The sequence below is a fragment of the Engystomops pustulosus genome, unplaced genomic scaffold (genome assembly GCF_040894005.1).
Source record: "Engystomops pustulosus unplaced genomic scaffold, aEngPut4.maternal MAT_SCAFFOLD_142, whole genome shotgun sequence".
NCBI classification, from domain to species: domain Eukaryota; kingdom Metazoa; phylum Chordata; class Amphibia; order Anura; family Leptodactylidae; genus Engystomops; species Engystomops pustulosus.
The window spans coordinates 20,421-39,940 of NW_027285022.1; the positions used below are offsets into that span (position 1 = coordinate 20,421).

The 19,520-nt window shown below is 45.9% G+C and overlaps 2 protein-coding genes across 2 annotated transcripts in view; one reads left to right on the top strand and one right to left on the bottom strand.

The window, feature by feature from the left end:
- The first annotated feature begins 1,082 nt into the window (after nt 1–1,082).
- Nucleotides 1,083–19,520, top strand: part of LOC140108515 (uncharacterized) — a 52,982-nt gene continuing 34,544 nt past the window's right edge. The window contains exons 1-2 of the mRNA XM_072131782.1: nt 1,083–1,415; nt 2,216–2,479. Of these exons, the coding sequence (XP_071987883.1) occupies nt 1,166–1,415; nt 2,216–2,479 (514 nt within the window). The 5' untranslated portion in view covers nt 1,083–1,165. The remainder of the gene's footprint in view (nt 1,416–2,215; nt 2,480–19,520) is intronic.
- LOC140108511 (uncharacterized) lies at nt 13,919–16,988 on the bottom strand. The gene is made up of 7 exons (XM_072131779.1): nt 16,727–16,988; nt 16,512–16,625; nt 16,297–16,410; nt 16,082–16,195; nt 15,867–15,980; nt 15,652–15,765; nt 13,919–15,550 (listed from the first exon to the last, which is right to left on the bottom strand). Exons 1-7 carry the CDS (start codon nt 16,986–16,988, stop codon nt 14,421–14,423), a joined length of 1,962 nt encoding a protein of 653 aa, XP_071987880.1. The 3' UTR covers nt 13,919–14,420.

Genomic DNA, 19,520 nt, shown 5'->3' on the forward strand with positions numbered 1-19,520 from the left:
CCTTCCATTCGCGATCCAGCGGTGCGTTCTCTGCGATGGATTCGGGTCTTCCGGCGATTCACTAAGGCAGTTCCTCCAACGTCCACCAGGTGCCACTGCTGCGCTGAAGTCCGCCGAGGTCCGCCAGAGTTCACGATCCATTGCCGGGTGAAGGTAAGCGCGTGTCCAGCGCCACTTTTTTTTTTTTAAATGCTGCGTTTTCTCCGAATCCGTCGGGTTTTCGTTTGGCCACTTCCCCGATTTCCCCCACATGCACGCCGGCGCCGATTCGGCACAATCCGATCGCGTGCGCCAAAAACCCGGGTCAATTCAGGGAAAATCGCCCCAAATTGGAAATATTCGGGTAACACATCGGGAAAATGCGAATCGGGCCCTTAGTAAATGACCCCCATTGTTCTTCACATACTGTTGTGAAGAACACCGTTCAGCACGCCTGTCGTCAGATAAGTTAGCAGATGTACGGAACATCTGCAATGCGTGATTCTCCCATTGACTTCAATGGGGTTCGTTATTCCATACGTGCACTCGAGCATTTTAGTGCTCGCTCATCTCTAGTGACGACCCCAGCGGCACCTGACTTTGAAGCTGCCAGTCCATACCCTTGGCCTGAAGCTTGTCTCACTTGGCCTGTCTCCGGCTTAGTCCTCTGCCTGATCCCCTGGTGCTTCGTGAATACTGGACTTTTACTGTTCTGGGACGGCCGTATTCCTGGACGACTCCAAGTGATGAAGGCCTAGTGGTCCCCTCACAGTTCCCTGTCTCATAGTAATAGGATGAATCCCAATAGGGACAATTATATTTACTTGGGGGAAGCCAAAAGTCAAAGCATTTAGGTGGCACAGCATCTCGTACAGCCAGCGTCTCGTACAGCCAGCGTCTCGTACAGCCAGTGTCTCGTACAGCCAGCGTCTCGTACAGCCAGCGTCTCGTACAGCCAGCGTCTCGTACAGCCAGCGTCTCGTACAGCCAGCATCTCATACAACCAGCATCTCGTAAACAAACATCATAACTTCATGTTCCCATAGTACTGCTAGAAGATTTGTTACTGAGACAGGTACTGTTCTCCTCCATTGTCTACACAGCTATCCTCATCGTCTTGACTGAACTACCACTCTCATCAGGAAGAGTCTATGTGCAGAGAGGTTCAGACATCTCTGACTGCAGCATGAAATGTCCTCAAGCAGATGGCATCCTGACGCTCTCCAAAGAGTGTGAACATCAAGAGGTGGATCTGATATCTCTATGGTGTCATCGTCTCCATATCCAGAATAAATATGAGCCCAGACTCCACCTGGACACAAGCAGCGGGTGCTGGACCCTAACAGATGCCAGGAAGGACGACTCCTGTGTGTATAACGTCACATTTCACAGGAAGCAAGAGACTTCCCTACATTCCATAGACATCATTGTACTAGGTAAGAGATTTTCCTACACTCCATAGACATCACTGTACTAGGTAAGAAACTTCCCTGCACTCCATATACATCACTGTACTAGGTAAGAAACTTCCCTACACTCCATAGACAGCACTGTACTAGGTAAGAAACTTTCCTACTCCCCATAGACAGCACTGTACTAGGTAAGAGACTTCCCTACACTCCATATACATCACTGTACTAGGTAAGAGACTTCCCTACACTCCATAGACATCACTGTACTAGGTAAGAAACTTCCCTACACTCCATAGACAGCACTGTACTAGGTAAGAAACTTCCCTACTCCCCATAGACAGCACTTTACTAGGTAAGAGACTTCCCTACACTCCATATACATCACTGTACTAGGTAAGAGACTTCCCTACACTCCATAGACATCACTGTACTAGGTAAGAAACTTCTCTACACTCCATATACATCACTGTACTAGGTAAGAAACTTCCCTACACTCCATAGACATCACTGTACTAGGTAAGAAACTTTCCTAAACCCCATAGACAGCACTGTACTAGGTAAGAGACTTCCCTACACTCCACAGACATCACTGTACTAGGTAAGAAACTTCCCTACACTCCATAGACAGCACTGTACTAGGTAAGAAACTTCCCTACTCCCCATAGACAGCACTTTACTAGGTAAGAAACTTCCCTACACTCCACAGACATCACTGTACTAGGTAAGAGACTGTCCCGGACTGCAGAGCTAGCGCTCTATACCAGTGACTAGACAAGGTGATGTCAAATGACTGATAGCGACCAAACTTCTTCTTATACTTCCAGATCCGATTCTATTCTACAACATAACCAGAACCTCCATCCTTCTGGGTCAGGATATTGCTGTGAGTGTCCAGTTCTCTGGAGAGGAGGCGGCTGTGACCTGGGATGTGGTCGGGGGTCGTCTCCCGGACCGGTACCGGCTGATAAATGACAATAGGACAATGATTATCCCGAGCGCCCAGAGAGAGGATGCCGGGAGGAGACTCCGTGTCCGGATCACAAACCCAATCAGTGAGGAGACCCGGGAATACCGGCTGGAGATTACAGGTAAGAGGGGTATTACTGGGTATTATACCCCATGTACTGGATATTACAGGTAAGAGGGGTATTACTGGGTGTTATACCCCATGCAGTGGAGATTACAGGTAAGAGGGGTATTACTGGGGATTATACCCCATGTACTGGAGATTACAGGTAAGAGGGGTATTACTGGGTATTATACACCATGTACTGGAGATTACAGGTAAGAGGGGTATTACTGGGTATTATACCCCATGTAGTGGATATTACAGGTAAGAGGGGTATTACTGGGTGTTATACCCCATGTAGTGGAGATTACAGGTAAGAGGGGTATTACTGGGGATTATACCCCATGTACTGGAGATTACAGGTAAGAGGGGTATTACTGGGTATTATACCCCATGTACTGGAGATTACAGGTAAGAGGGGTATTACTGGGTATTATACCCCATGTAGTGGATATTACAGGTAAGAGAGGGGTATTACTGGGTGTTATACCCCATGTACTCGATATTACAGGTAAGAGGGGTATTACTGGGTGTTATACCCCATGTACTGGATATTACAGGTAAGAGGGGTATTACTGGGTGTTATACCCCATGTAGTGGAGATTACAGGTAAGAGGGGTATTACTGGGTGTTATACCCCATGTAGTGGAGATTACAGGTAAGAGGGGTATTACTGGGTATTATACCCCATGTACTGGATATTACAGGTAAGAGGGGTATTACTGGGTATTATACCCCATGTAGTGGAAATTACAGGTAGGAGGGGTATTACTGGGTATTATACCCCGTGTAGTGGAGATTACAGGTAAGAGGGGTATTACTGGGTGTTATACCCCATGTAGTGGAGATTACAGGTAAGAGGGGTATTACTGGGTGTTATACCCCATGTAGTGGAGATTACAGGTAAGAGGGGTATTACTGGGTATTATACCCCATGTACTGGATATTACAGGTAAGAGGGGTATTACTGGGTATTATACCCCATGTAGTGGAAATTACAGGTAGGAGGGGTATTACTGGGTATTATACCCCGTGTAGTAGAGATTACAGGTAAGAGGGGTATTACTGGGTATTATACCCCATGTACTGGATTTTACAGGTAAGAGGGGTATTACTGGGTATTATACCCCATGTAGTGGAAATTACAGGTAGGAGGGGTATTACTGGGTATTATACCCCGTGTAGTGGAGATTACAGGTAAGAGGGGTATTACTGGGTATTATACCCCATGTACTGGAGATTACAGGTAAGAGGGGTATTACTGGGTATTATACCCTATGTAGTGGAGATTACAGGTAAGAGGGGTATTACTGGGTGTTATACCCCATGTACTGGAGATTACAGGTAAGAGGGGTAATACTGGGTGTTATACCCCATGTAGTGGAGATTACAGGTAAGAGGGGTAATACTGGGTGTTATACCCCATGTAGTGGAGATTACAGGTAAGAGGGGTATTACTGGGTGTTATACCCCATGTAGTGGAGATTACTGGTAAGAGGGGTATTACTGGGTGTTATACCCCATGTAGTGGAGATTACAGGTGAGAGGGGTATTACTGGGTGTTAAACCCCATTTACTGGAAATTACAGGTAAGAGGGGTATTACTGGGTGTTATACCCCATGTAGTGGAGATTACAGGTAAAAGGGGTATTACCAGGTGTTATACCCCATGTAGTGGAGATTACAGGTAAGAGATTACTGGGTATTATACCCCATGTACTGGAGATTACAGGTAAGAGGTGTATTACTGGGTGTTATACCCCATGTAGTGGAGATTACAGGTAAGAGGGGTATTACTGGGTATTATACCCCATGTAGTGGAGATTACAGGTAAGAGGGGTATTACTGGGTATTATACCCCATGTAGTGGAGATTACAGGTAAGAGGGGTATTACTGGGGATTATATCCCATGTAGTGGAGATAACAGGTAAGAGGGGTATTACTGGGTATTATACCCCATGTAGTGGTATTACAGGTAAGAGGGGTATTAATGGGTGTTATACCCCATGTACTGGAGATTACAGGTAAGAGGGGTATTACTGGGTATTATACCCCATGTAGTGGAGATTACAGGTAAGAGGGGTATTACTGGGTATTATACCCCATGTACTGGAGATTACAGGTAAGAGGGGTATTACTGGGTATTATACCCCATGTACTGGAGATTACAGGTGAGAGGGGTATTACTGGGGATTATACCCCATGTACTGGAGATTACAGGTAAGAGGGGTATTACTGGGTATTGTACCCCATGTAGTGGAAATTACAGGTAAGAGGGGTATTACTGGGTGTTATACCCCATGTACTGGAGATTACAGGTAAGAGGGGTATTACTGGGTGTTATACCCCATGTACTGGAGATTACAGGTAAGAGGGGTATTACTGGGTGTTATACCCCATGTAGTGGAGATTACAGGTAAGAGGGGTATTACTGGGTATTATACCCCATGTAGTGGAGATTACAGGTAAGAGGGATATTACTGGGTATTATACCCCATGTAGTGGAGATTACAGGTAAGAGGGGTATTACTAGGTATTATACCCCATGTAGTGGAGATTACAGGTAAGAGGGGTATTACTGGGTATTATACCCCATGTAGTGGAGATTACAGGTAAGAGGGGTATTACTAGGTATTATACCCCATGTACTGGAGATTACAGGTAAGAGGGGTATTACTGGGTGTTATACCCCATGTACTGGAGATTACAGGTAAGAGGGGTATTACTGGGTATTATACCCCATGTAGTGGAGATTACAGGTAAGAGGGGTATTACTGGGTGTTATACCACATGTAGTGGAGATTACAGGTAAGAGGGATATTACTGGGTGTTATACCCCATGTAGTGGAGATTACAGGTAAGAGGGATATTACTGGGTGTTATACCCCATGTAGTGGAGATTACAGGTAAGAGGGGTATTACTGGGTATTATACCCCATGTAGTGGAGATTACAGGTAAGAGGGGTATTACTGGGTATTATACCCCATGTAGTGGAGATTACAGGTAAGAGGGGTATTACTGGGTGTTATACCCCATGTAGTGGAGATTACAGGTAAGAGGGGTATTACTGGGTATTATACCCCATGTAGTGGAGATTACAGGTAAGAGGGGTATTACTGGGTGTTATACCCCATGTAGTGAAGATTACAGGTAAGAGGGGTATTACTGGGTATTATACCCCATGTACTGGAGATTACAGGTAAGAGGGGTATTACTGGGTGTTATACCCCATGTACTGGAGATTACAGGTAAGAGGGGTATTACTGGGTGTTATACCCCATGTAGTGGAGATTACTGGTAAGAGGGGTATTACTGGGTATTATACCCCATGTAGTGGAGATTACAGGTAAGAGGGGTATTACTGGGTGTTATACCCCATGTACTGGAGATTACAGGTAAGAGGGGTATTACTGGGTATTATACCCCATGTAGTGGAGATTACAGGTAAGAGGGGTATTACTGGGTGTTATACCCCATGTAGTGGAGATTACAGGTGAGAGGGGTATTACTGGGTGTTAAACCCCATGTACTGGATATTACAGGTAAGAGGGGTATTACTGGGTGTTATACCCCATGTAGTGGAGATTACAGGTAAGAGGGGTATTACCAGGTGTTATACCCCATGTAGTGGAGATTACAGGTAAGAGATTACTGGGTATTATACCCCATGTAGTGGAGATTACAGGTAAGAGATTACTGGGTATTATACCCCATGTAGTGGAGATTACAGGTAAGAGGGGTATTACTGGGTGTTATACCCCATGTACTGGAGATTACAGGTAAGAGGGGTATTACTGGGTATTATACCCCATGTAGTGGAGATAACAGGTAAGAGGGGTATTACTGGGTATTATACCCCATGTACTGGAGATTACAGGTAAGAGGGGTATTACTGGGTATTATACCCCATGTAGTGGAGATTACAGGTAAGAGGGGTATTACTGGGTATTATACCCCATGTAGTGGAGATTACAGGTAAGAGGGGTATTACTGGGTATTATACCCCATGTAGTGGAGATTACAGGTAAGAGGGGTATTACTGGGTATTATACCCCATGTAGTGGAGATTACAGGTAAGAGGGGTATTACTGGGTATTGTACCCCATGTAGTGGAAATTACAGGTAAGAGGGGTATTACTGGGTGTTATACCCCATGTACTGGAGATTACAGGTAAGAGGGGTATTACTGGGTGTTATACCCCATGTACTGGAGATTACAGGTAAGAGGGGTATTACTGGGTGTTATACCCCATGTAGTGGAGATTACAGGTAAGAGGGGTATTACTGGGTATTGTACCCCATGTAGTGGAGATTACAGGTAAGAGGGGTATTACTGGGTGTTATACCCCATGTACTGGAGATTACAGGTAAGAGGGGTATTACTGGGTATTACACCCCATGTACTGGAGATTACAGGTAAGAGGGGTATTACTGGGTGTTATACCCCATGTAGTGGAGATTACAGGTAAGAGGGGTATTACTGGGTATTATACCCCATGTAGTGGAGATTACAGGTAAGAGGGATATTACTGGGTATTATACCCCATGTAGTGGAGATTACAGGTAAGAGGGGTATTACTAGGTATTATACCCCATGTACTGGAGATTACAGGTAAGAGTGGTATTACTGGGTATTATACCCCATGTTGTGGAGATTACAGGTAAGAGGGGTATTACTGGGTATTATACCCCATGTAGTGGAGATTACAGGTAAGAGGGGTATTACTGGGTGTTATACCCCATGTACTGGAGATTACAGGTAAGAGGGGTATTACTGGGTGTTATACCCCATGTACTGGAGATTACAGGTAAGAGGGGTATTACTGGGTGTTATACCCCATGTAGTGGAGATTACAGGTAAGAGGGGTATTACTGGGTATTATACCCCATGTAGTGGAGATTACAGGTAAGAGGGATATTACTGGGTATTATACCCCATGTAGTGGAGATTACAGGTAAGAGGGGTATTACTAGGTATTATACCCCATGTAGTGGAGATTACAGGTAAGAGGGGTATTACTGGGTGTTATACCCCATGTACTGGAGATTACAGGTAAGAGGGGTATTACTGGGTATTATACCCCATGTAGTGGAGATTACAGGTAAGAGGGGTATTACTGGGTGTTATACCCCATGTACTGGACATTACAGGTAGGAGGGGTATTACTGGGTATTATACCCCATGTACTGGAGATTACAGGTAACAGGGGTATTACTGGGTATTATACCCCATGTACTGGAGATTACAGGTAAGAGGGGTATTACTGGGTATTATACCCCATGTAGTGGAGATTACAGGTAAGAGGGGTATTACTGGGTATTATACCCCATGTAGTGGAGATTACAGGTAAGAGGGGTATTACTGGGCATTATACCCCATGTAGTGGAGATTACAGGTAAGAGGGGTATTACTGGGTATTATACCCCATGTACTGGAGATTACAGGTAAGAGGGGTATTACTGGGTATTATACCCCATGTAGTGGAGATTACAGGTAAGAGGGGTATTACTTGGTATTATACCCCATGTCGTGGAGATTACAGGTAAGAGGGGTATTACTGGGTGTTATACCCCATGTAGTGGAGATTACAGGTAAGAGGGGTATTACTGGGTGTTATACCCCATGTAGTGGAGATTACAGGTAAGAGGGTATTACTAGGTATTATACCCCATGTACTGGAGATTACAGGTAAGAGGGGTATTACTGGGTATTATACGCCATGTACTGGAGATTACAGGTAAGAGGGGTATTACTGGGTATTATACCCCATGTACTGGAGATTACAGGTAAGAGGGGTATTACTGGGTGTTATACCCCATGTACTGGAGATTACAGGTAAGAGGGGTATTACTGGGTGTTATACCCCATGTAGTGGAGATTACAGGTAAGAGGGGTATTACTGGGTATTATACCCCATGTAGTGGAGATTACAGGTAAGAGGGATATTACTGGGTATTATACCCCATGTAGTGGAGATTACAGGTAAGAGGGGTATTACTAGGTATTATACCCCATGTACTGGAGATTACAGGTAAGAGGGGTATTACTGGGTATTACACCCCATGTAGTGATATTACAGGTAAGAGGGGTATTACTGGGTGTTATACCCCATGTAGTGGAGATTACAGGTAAGAGGGGTATTACTGGGTGTTATACCCCATGTAGTGGAGATTACAGGTAAGAGGGGTATTACTGAGTATTATACCCCATGTACTGGAGATTACAGGTAAGAGGGGTATTACTGGGTGTTATACCCCATGTACTGGAGATTACAGGTAAGAGGGGTATTACTGTGTATTATACCCCATGTAGTGGAGATTACAGGTAAGAGGGGTATTACTGGGTATTATACCCCATGAACTGGATATTACAGGTAAGAGGGGTATTACTGGGTATTATACCCCATGTACTGGAGATTACAGGTAAGAGGGGTATTACTGGGTGTTATACCCCATGTACTGGAGATTACAGGTAAGAGGGGTATTACTGGGTATTATACCCCATGTAGTGGAGATTACAGGTAAGAGGGGTATTACTGGGTATTATACCCTATGTACAGGAGATTACAGGTAAGAGGGGTATTACTGGGTATTATACCCCATGTACTGGAGATTACAGGTAAGAGGGGTATTACTGGGTATTATACCCCATGTAGTGGAGATTACAGTTAAGAGGGGTATTACTGGGTATTATACCCCATGTATTGGAGATTACAGGTAAGAGGGGTATTACTGGGTATTATACCCCATGTAGTGGAGATTACAGGTAAGAGGGGTATTACTGGGTGTTATACCCCATGTACTGGAGATTACAGGTAAGAGGGGTATTACTGGGTATTATACCCCATGTACTGGAGATTACAGGTAAGAGAGGTATTACTGGGTATTATACCCCATGTAGTGGAGGTTACAGGTTAGAGGGGTATTACTGGGTATTATACCCCATGTAGTGGAGATTACAGTTAAGAGGGGTATTACTGGGTATTATACCCTCATGTACTGGAGATACAGTAGATGGTATATAAAGCCACTACCCCGCAGTAGATGGTATATACAGCCACTACCCCACAGTAGATGGTATATACAGCCACTACCCCACAGTAGATGGTATATACAGCCACTACCCCACAGTAGATGGTATATACAGCCACTACCCTGCAGTTGATGGTATATACAGCCACTACCCCGCTGTAGATGGTATATACAGCCACTACCCCGCAGTAGATACTATATACAGTTACTACCCCACAGTAGATCCTATGTATAGCTACTACCCCGAAGTATATGGTATACACAGCCACTTCCCAGCAGTAGATGGTATATACAGCCACTACCCCACAGTAGATGGTATATACAGCCACTGCCCCGCAGTATATGGTATATACAGCCTCTACCCTGCATTAGATACTATATACAGCCACTACCCCGCAGTAGATACTATATACAGCCACTACCCCGCAGTAGATACTATATACAGCCACTACCCCGCAGTAGATACTATATACAGTTACTACCCCACAGTAGATCCTATGTATAGCTACTACCCCGAAGTATATGGTATACACAGCCACTTCCCAGCAGTAGATGGTATATACAGCCACTACCCCACAGTAGATGGTATATACAGCCACTGCCCCGCAGTATATGGTATATACAGCCTCTACCCTGCATTAGATACTATATACAGCCACTACCCCGCAGTAGATACTATATACAGCCACTACCCCGCAGTAGATACTATATACAGCCACTACCCCGCAGTAGATACTATATACAGCCACTACCCCGCAGTAGATGGAATATTCAGCCACTACTCCGCAGAAGATGGTATATACAGCCACTACCCCGCAGTAGATGGAATATTCAGCCACTACCCCGCAGAAGATGGTATATACAGCCACTACCCCGCTGTAGATGATATATACAGCGACTACCCCACAGTAGACGGTATATACAGCCACTACCCCACAGTAGATGGTATATACAGCCACTACACGACATAGATGGTATATACAGCCACTACACCACATTAGATGGTATATACAGCCACTACCCCGCCATAGATGGTATATACAACCACTACCCCGCCTTACATGGTATATACAGCCACTACCCCGCAGTAGATGGTATATACAGCCACTACTCTGCAGTAGATGGTATATACAGCCACTACCCCGCCTTACATGGTATATACAGCCACTACCCCGCAGTAGATGGTATATACAGCCACTACCCCGCAGTAGATGGTATATACAGCCACTACTCTGCAGTAGATGGTATATACAGCCACTACCCCGCCTTACATTGTATATACAGTCACTACTCTGCAGTAGATGGTATATACAGCCACTACCCCGCAGTAGATGGTATATACAGCCACTACCCCGCAGTAGACGGTATATACAGCCACTACCCCACAGTAGATGGTATATACAGCCACTACTCTGCAGTAGATGGTATATACAGCCACTACCCCGCCTTACATTGTATATACAGTCACTACTCTGCAGTAGATGGTATATACAGCCACTACCCCGCAGTAGATGGTATATACAGCCACTACCCCGCAGTAGACGGTATATACAGCCACTACCCCACAGTAGATGGTATATACAGCCACTACCCGCCATAGATGATATATACAGCCACTACACCACATTAGATGGTATATACAGCCACTACCCCGCCTTACATGGTATATACAGCAACTACCCCGCAGTAGATGGTATATACAGCCACTACTCTGCAGTAGATGGTATATACAGCCACTACCCCGCCTTACATTGTATATACAGTCACTACTCTGCAGTAGATGGTATATACAGCCACTACCCCGCAGTAGATGGTATATACAGCCACTACCCCACCATAGATGGTAAATACAGCCACTACCCCGCAGTAGACGGTATATACAGCCACTACCCCACAGTAGATGGTATATACAGCCACTACCTGCCATAGATGATATATTCGCCACTACACCACATTAGATGGTATATACAGCCACTACCCCGCCATAGATGGTATATACAACCACTACCCCGCCTTACATGGTATATACAGCCACTACCCCGCAGTAGATGGTATATACAGCAACTACCCTGCCTTACATGGTATCTACAGGCACTACCCCGCCTTACATGGTATATACAGCCACTACCCCGCCTTACATGGTATATACAGTCACTACCCCGCCTTACATGGTATATACAGCCACTACCCTGCCTTACATGGTATATACAGCCACTACCCCGCCTTACATGGTATATACAGGCACTACCCCGCCTTACATGGTATATACAGTCACTACCCCGCCTTACATGGTATATACAGTCACTACCCCGCCTTACATGGTATATACAGCCACTACCCCGCCTTACATGGTATATACAGTCACTACCCCGCCTTACATGGTATATACAGTCACTACCCCAGCTTACATGGTATATACAGCCACTACCCTGCCTTACATGGTATATACAGCCACTACCCCACCATAGATGGTATATACAGCCACTACCCCACCATAAATGGTATATACAGCCACTACCCCACCTTACATGGTATATACAGTCACTACTCTGCAGTAGATGGTATATACAGCCACTACCCCGCAGTAGATGGTATATACAGCCACTAAGCCACCGTAGATGGTATATACAGCCACTACCCCGCCTTACATGGTATATACAGCCACTACCCCGCCTTACATGGTATATACAGCCACTACCCCGCCTTACATGGTATATACAGCCACTACCCCGCCATAGATGGTATATACAGCCACTACCCCACCATAAATGGTATATACAGCCACTACCCTGCCTTAGATGGTATATATAGCCACTACCCCACAGTAGATACTATATACAGCCAGACACCCAGGTTTGTGGATAAGGTCATTAGAAGAGAAGCTTCCGGCACAGGCTGCGGCAAGTGACTTGGTTTAATCCGTGGTTAAAATCCCAAAAAATCTTTATTAGAATATCAAAAAGTTAAAATATTTAAATCATAGGATTGTAATTCATCATGAGGAAATACAAGCAATCTCATGAATTTGATATTTTAACTTTTTGATATTCTAATAAATTCTAATCACGTTATCCCTAGTAGATAATATATATATATATACACTTTATATACTGCCAGGCCAACCTAACAATGTAGAAGCAAGTAAGCATTGAAGTCCCAGCGTTGTAAGGGTTAACAAAAGCAGCAGGGGCTATGTCTGCCCCACTGAAGGTGCCTGCTTTGTTAACCTTTAGAGTACCAGGGCTTCATTGCTCACTTTTTGGTGTACTGTGTCTGATACTTGCCTGAGGGCCTGGGGACCTGAGACAAGTATATTGGGGTGCAGATAGGTGGACTGGAAGGACGTACCTGATCCCACTGATGACTGGCTCTGCTCCTCTCCTGTCCTCTCTGCTCTGCTCCTCTCTGCACAGGTTGTCTCCGCACGGCTCTTCTCTGCTCCTCTCTACACCACTCCTCTCTGGTCTGCTCCTCTCTTTTTGCCGCTCCCTTAGGGCTCCGACATCTGCTGCCTGAGGCAAGATTCCCCTCTCGCCTCATGGAAGATGTGACTCTGTTAACCAGAGCACTTAACCGCAATCCCATTGCCTGGATCTATGAGTATCTTCTAATATTTGATATCCTTGATACCAAAATCAACCTTTATAATTATGCTAATGAGCCTGAGGTACTGGGGTTGTTCCCAGAATCCCTCTGTGTCCCCCTTCCCTCTGCTGTGGTCTCAGGTGACTGTAACTCTTATAAGGGGTTTGTCCAGGATAAGGAGATATGTACACTTTACTCTAGAAACAGCGCCCCCCCCCTGCCCATGGGTTGTGTGTGGTATTACAGACCAGCCTTGTCTCCTGGTATTACCCTCCTATGTGGTGTCTCTGATCTGTAGGACGTCCAGGAACCTCTACAAAACAAATGTTCCCCAAATGTGCAGCTCTGCCCAGGACTCACCCCCATTACCTGATATTATATGGGGAACTGACACCCCTTTACCTTAGATGTGTGTTACCTGATATTATATGGGGAACTGACGCCCCCTTTACCTTAGATGTGTGTTACCTGATATTATATGGGGAACTGACGCCCCCTTTACCTTAGATGTGTGTTACCTGATATTATATGGGGAACCGACGCCCCCTTTACCTTAGATGTGTGTTACCTGATATTATATGGGGAACTGACGCCCCCTTTACCTTAGATGTGTGTTACCTGATATTATATGGGGAACTGACGCCCCCTTTACCTTAGATGTGTGTTACCTGATATTATATGGGGAACTGACGCCCCCTTTACCTTAGATGTGTGTTACCTGATATTATATGGGGAACTGACGCCCCCTTTACCTTAGATGTGTGAGACCTTTACCCCTTCCCACCAATTATATCCACTTACATAATAACAAAACACATAAAGACTTTCATCAGTTTTAAATTAGTTTTTTTTTTTATTGAATTTTTTTGGTCATGTCCGGTAAAAAGTCTATGACTGCGGTGTGTAGGGAACAGCCAGCAAGTCATTTTCGGAAGGTTGAAGGTGCGGGCGCAGCCTTCAGGTCATATTCGGAAGGTTGAAGGTGCGGGCGCAGCCTTCATGTCATATTCGGAAGGTTGAAGGTGCGGGCGCAGCCTTCATGTCATATTCGGAAGGTTGAAGGTGCGGGCGCAGCCTTCATGTCATATTCAGAAGGGTGAAGGTGCGGGCGCAGCCTTCATGTCATATTCGGAAGGGTGAAGGTGCGGGTGCAGCCTTCTAAAATCAACGCTAATCACAGAAGGCGCCAGACGCACCTGTCTGTGACCATGACTTCTGCCTAAAGGCGCAAGTCGCTACTCTTTAGGTGAGCCATACGCGATGATTAACTCTTTGGCCATTTACTGAAGCCGCAAGACGCAAGTCTACAGTTTAGCCAACGGTGGAGGGTGAAGAGGCCTCTTACTTGTGGGGGGACCATCTGCTGACGGTCCTGCTCACCCAGTTTTTTCTCTTGCAGACGTTGTTGGCCCTGTGGAGTTCTACATAATAATCATGGGACCAAGCTGGTGAGACAAAGCTGATGTTAGTAAACATATCCTGCTGAGCATACTTAATGTGCAGAGATGGGTTCTCGGTATATTCCAGTGTGTCCTTCACTTCCATGTGTACCGCATTGCTGGTCAGGACGGCCGGTGGGGTGACTTTCCTTGCCTCAATGGCTCTCCAGTTCAGCTGATAGAAGAACGGGTGCATCCTGACACTGTCTCTTGCAAGGCGCCTCAATGGGTTTTTGTGTAGAAGTCCTTGGAGGAGGCACACGGTCTCTGCATTGAGGTAGTCTGGGTACACAGGAGTGAGATAAAGGACGGAATTATCAAATTCTACTGGATTTCTTCCAGGAAATGGCCTTTTGTGTAGCAGGAGATTGTATAGAATTACTCCGATAGCAAAGTAATCTACAGCACGGCCATGGGGCATACCCAAAATCATCTCTGGAGGAGCGTAACCGGATGTTCCTCTGCAAGGATCTTTGGTGAAATCTGAAACGCCACCTACTGCTAGCCCAAAATCAGATATTTTTATATGTCCATCACCTGTGAGGAGAATGTTCTCAGGTTTTAGATCCCTATGGAGAATGCCATGGAGATGTAGAAAGTCGGTTCCTAAGAAGATCTCTGCGGTAAGGAACTTAATTGCTGCAATATCCAAAGGAAGGTCCTGCACCATGAGGTCAAAAAGATCCCCCCGGGTTGCCAGCTCCAGGACATAATAGATGTTATTAAGGCTGTGAAAGGCAGCCAGGCCCTGGATCAAAAAAGGGCTCTGGTGTGAGATTCTCAGCACATTGTTTTCAATGAAGCTCAGTCCGTGATCTGTGTGGTCTCTTTTATCTACCACTTTGACAGCCACTCGTTCCTTCCGCTTGTAGTCAGTAGCCAAGTAAACTTTAGCGAAACTTCCGGCACCCAGGAGTTGGTGGAAGTCGAAGGAGTCCAGACTAAGCAGCTCTGTAGAGGTGGAGGCTCCTGGAGCAGGGGGTCCTGGCATCGGACTGGTGCTTGGCAGTGGGCACTGCTCTGCAGCATCGCCTATGGAGAAGCAAATACATATAATGTCAGTGACCGGACATGGCATATTATAGCGCTAAATAACACAATTTGGCACCTCACAATGGTGAAGGTTCTCTTACCGCTGGGTGCTGGGATCTCAGTGTCCTTAGGGTCTGTAGAGGTGGAGGCTCCTGGAGCAGGGGATCCTGGCATCGGGCTGGTGCTTGGCACTGGGCACTGCTCTGCAGCATCGCCTATGGAGAAGCAAATACATATAATGTCAGTGACCGGACATGGCATATTATAGCGCTAAATAACACAATTTGGCACCTCACAATGGTGAAGGTTCTCTTACCGCTGGGTGCTGGGGTCTCAGTGTCCTCAGGGTCTGTAGAGGAGGAGGCTCCTGGAGCAGGGGGTCCTGGCATCGGGCTGGTGCTTGGCACTGGGTACTGCTCTGCAGCATCGCCTATGGAGAAGCAAATACATATAATGTCAGTGACCAGACATGGCATATTATAGGGCTAAATAACACAATTTGGCACCTCACAATGGTGAAGGTTCTCTTACCGCTGGGTGCTGGGATCTCAGTGTCCTTAGGGTCTGTAGAGGAGGAGGCTCCTGGAGCAGGGGGTCCTGGCATCGGGCTGGTGCTTGGCACTGGGTACTGCTCTGCAGCATCGCCTATGGAGAAGCAAATACATATAATGTCAGTGACCAGACATGGCATATTATAGGGCTAAATAACACAATTTGGCACCTCACAATGGTGAAGGTTCTCTTACCGCTGGGTGCTGGGATCTCAGTGTCCTTAGGGTCTGTAGAGGAGGAGGCTCCTGGAGCAGGGGGTCCTGGCATCGGGCTGGTGCTTGGCACTGGGTACTGCTCTGCAGCATCGCCTATGGAGAAGCAAATACATATAATGTCAGTGACCAGACATGGCATATTATAGGGCTAAATAACACAATTTGGCACCTCACAATGGTGAAGGTTCTCTTACCGCTGGGTGCTGGGGTCTCAGTGTCCTCAGGGTCTGTAGAGGAGGAGGCTCCTGGAGCAGGGGATCCTGGCATCGGGCTGGTGCTTGGCACTGGGCACTGCTCTGCAGCATCGCCTATGGAGAAGCAAATACATATAATGTCAGTGACCGGACATGGCATATTATAGTGCTAAATAACACAATTTGGCACCTCACAATGGTGAAGGTTCTCTTACCGCTGCGTGCTGGGGTCTCAGTGTCCTCAGGGTCCTCGTTGAGGTAGTAGGTCCCTCTGTGGTGGATACTAGCTATCCATTTAAATGGCTTGCGCAGCCGCGCAAACAATAATCGAAGTCTTCGCATAGGGGTCTTCCCTCTGGAGTGTCCATGGCTGTCCGGGGGCAGCAGGGGAGCTGAGCTGTCAACAGTCTCCCACGGATCTTCATCCAGGTCAGGGATGGCCATAGCAGCACACGTCATACTACTCGCTATCTCCATACTGACGCATGTGCCGCACGGGCACCGGGTGCCCACATTCATAGCCAAGCGGATGGGTGTGGTCGCCTCTATCTGGCTTCTGATTGGCCGGCTGCACACTGTGATGTCATGTCATCCATCATAGTGGAGGGCGTATTAGTGGAGGTCCTATTAGTCATCAGCCCCTGTGACATCATAAAACAGAACTGTTCTAGAACCCCACGGCAGCCAATCAGAGCTCAGCTTTCATTTTCCCACGGCTGTAAAAGTTAAAGCTGAGCTCTGATTGGTTGCCGTGGGGTTCTAGAACAGTTCTGCTCAGAGTATCTGTCATGTTTTATGATGTCACAGGGACTGATGACTAATGGAACCTCCACTGGAGACGTATAATGTATCATAAATTATATGTACAGTTATAATATTCCACAATCTGCTGCTTAATAATCTGTGATAACAGTGAGAACATTATACATGTCCAAAATGTGCAACACCCCGGCCAATGCACAGGCACGGTGAATAGCGCCCCCTCCATGTCAGGAGCTGCTAGGGAGACTGATCCCCTCTCTAGGAAGTCTCAAAGTCTTGGGGCGCGTTCACACGTTATGTTTTGCTTGCGTTTTTATTGCGTTTGAAACAGCTGAGCAGAGCTTGTTTGCGCTTGTTAACGCAATGTTAACATGCACGTTAACAAAACGCATGCGTTAAAGCATTGTTTAAACATTGCGTTTACAATGCTTTTTGTAAACGGAAATGTTAACTGTAAAGTAATTAGGCAAATCACCTCTCCTCAGCTGTTGTAATGCGTATCCAACTCAACGAAAACGCAGGCCCGCACCGGTGGGTGTGGTTTGGTCTGCGTTTGCAAACACAAATAAAGCCAAAATGCCCCGTGTAACCGCGACCTGACTCTTGCCCTTACCAGGCAGTGGCTACAGCTGCAGTGACTAAGTTCTCTAAGGGCGCATTCATATGATGCGTTGCGTCACGTTTTTTGTTGCGTTTTTGATGCATTACATAGGCTTCAGACCTGATCACATGATAAGGTTACAATACGTTTCCACAGCATCAGCTAAAACGTAATGTAACCTCAGCGCGTGATCCAGGCTGAAGCGATTGGAATGTGTATAAAAAAAACGTAACGCAACGCATCATAGGAATGCGCCATTAGAGAACTTAGTACATGGGGTATAACACCCAGTAATACCCCTCTTACCTGTAATCTCCAGTACATGGGGTATAACACCCAGTAATACCCCTCTTACCTGTAATCTCCAGTACATGGGGTATAATACCCAGTAATACCCCTCTTACCTGTAATCTCCAGTACATGGGGTATAATACCCAGTAATACCCCTCTTACCTGTAATCACCACTACATGGGGTATAATACCCAGTAATACCCCTCTTACCTGTAATACCACTACATGGGGTATAATACACAGTAATACCCCTCTTACCTGTAATCTCCACTACATGGTGTATAACACCCAGTAATACCCCTCTTACCTGTAATCTCCACTACATGGGGTATAATACCCAGTAATACCCCTCTTACCTGTAATCTCCAGTACATGGGGTATAATACCCAGTAATACCCCTCTTACCTGTAACTACCACTACATGGAGTATAATACCCAGTAATACCCCTCTTACCTGTAATCTCCACTACATGGGGTATAACACCCAGTAATACCCCTCTTACCTGTAATCACCAGTACATGGGGTATAACACCCAGTAATACCCCTCTTACCTGTAATCTCCACTACATGGGGTATAACACCCAGTACTACCCATCTTACCTGTAACTACCACTACATGGGGTATAACACCCAGTAATACCCCTCTTACCTGTAATCTCCAGTACATGGGGTATAACACCCAGTAATACCCCTCTTACCTGTAATCTCCAGTACGTGGGGTATAATACCCAGTAATACCCCTCTTACCTGTAATCTCCAGTACATGGGGTATAATACCCAGTAATACCCCTCTTACCTGTAATCTCCACTACATGGGGTATAATACCCAGTAATACCCCTCTTACCTGTAATCTCCAGTACATGGGGTATAACACCCAGTAATACCCCTCTTACCTGTAATCTCCAGTACATGGGGTATAATACCCAGTAATACCCCTCTTACCTGTAATCTCCAGTACATGGGGTATAACACCTAGTAATACCCCTCTTACCTGTAATCTCCACTACATGGGGTATAACACCTAGTAATACCCCTCTTACCTGTAATCTCCAGTACATGGGGTATAACACCCAGTAATACCCCTCTTACCTGTAATCTCCAGTACGTGGGGTATAATACCCAGTAATACCCCTCTTACCTGTAATCTCCAGTACATGGGGTATAATACCCAGTAATACCCCTCTTACCTGTAATCTCCACTACATGGGGTATAATACCCAGTAATACCCCTCTTACCTGTAATCTCCAGTACATGGGGTATAACACCCAGTAATACCCCTCTTACCTGTAATCTCCAGTACATAGGGTATAACACCCAGTAATACCCCTCTTACCTGTAATCTCCAGTACAT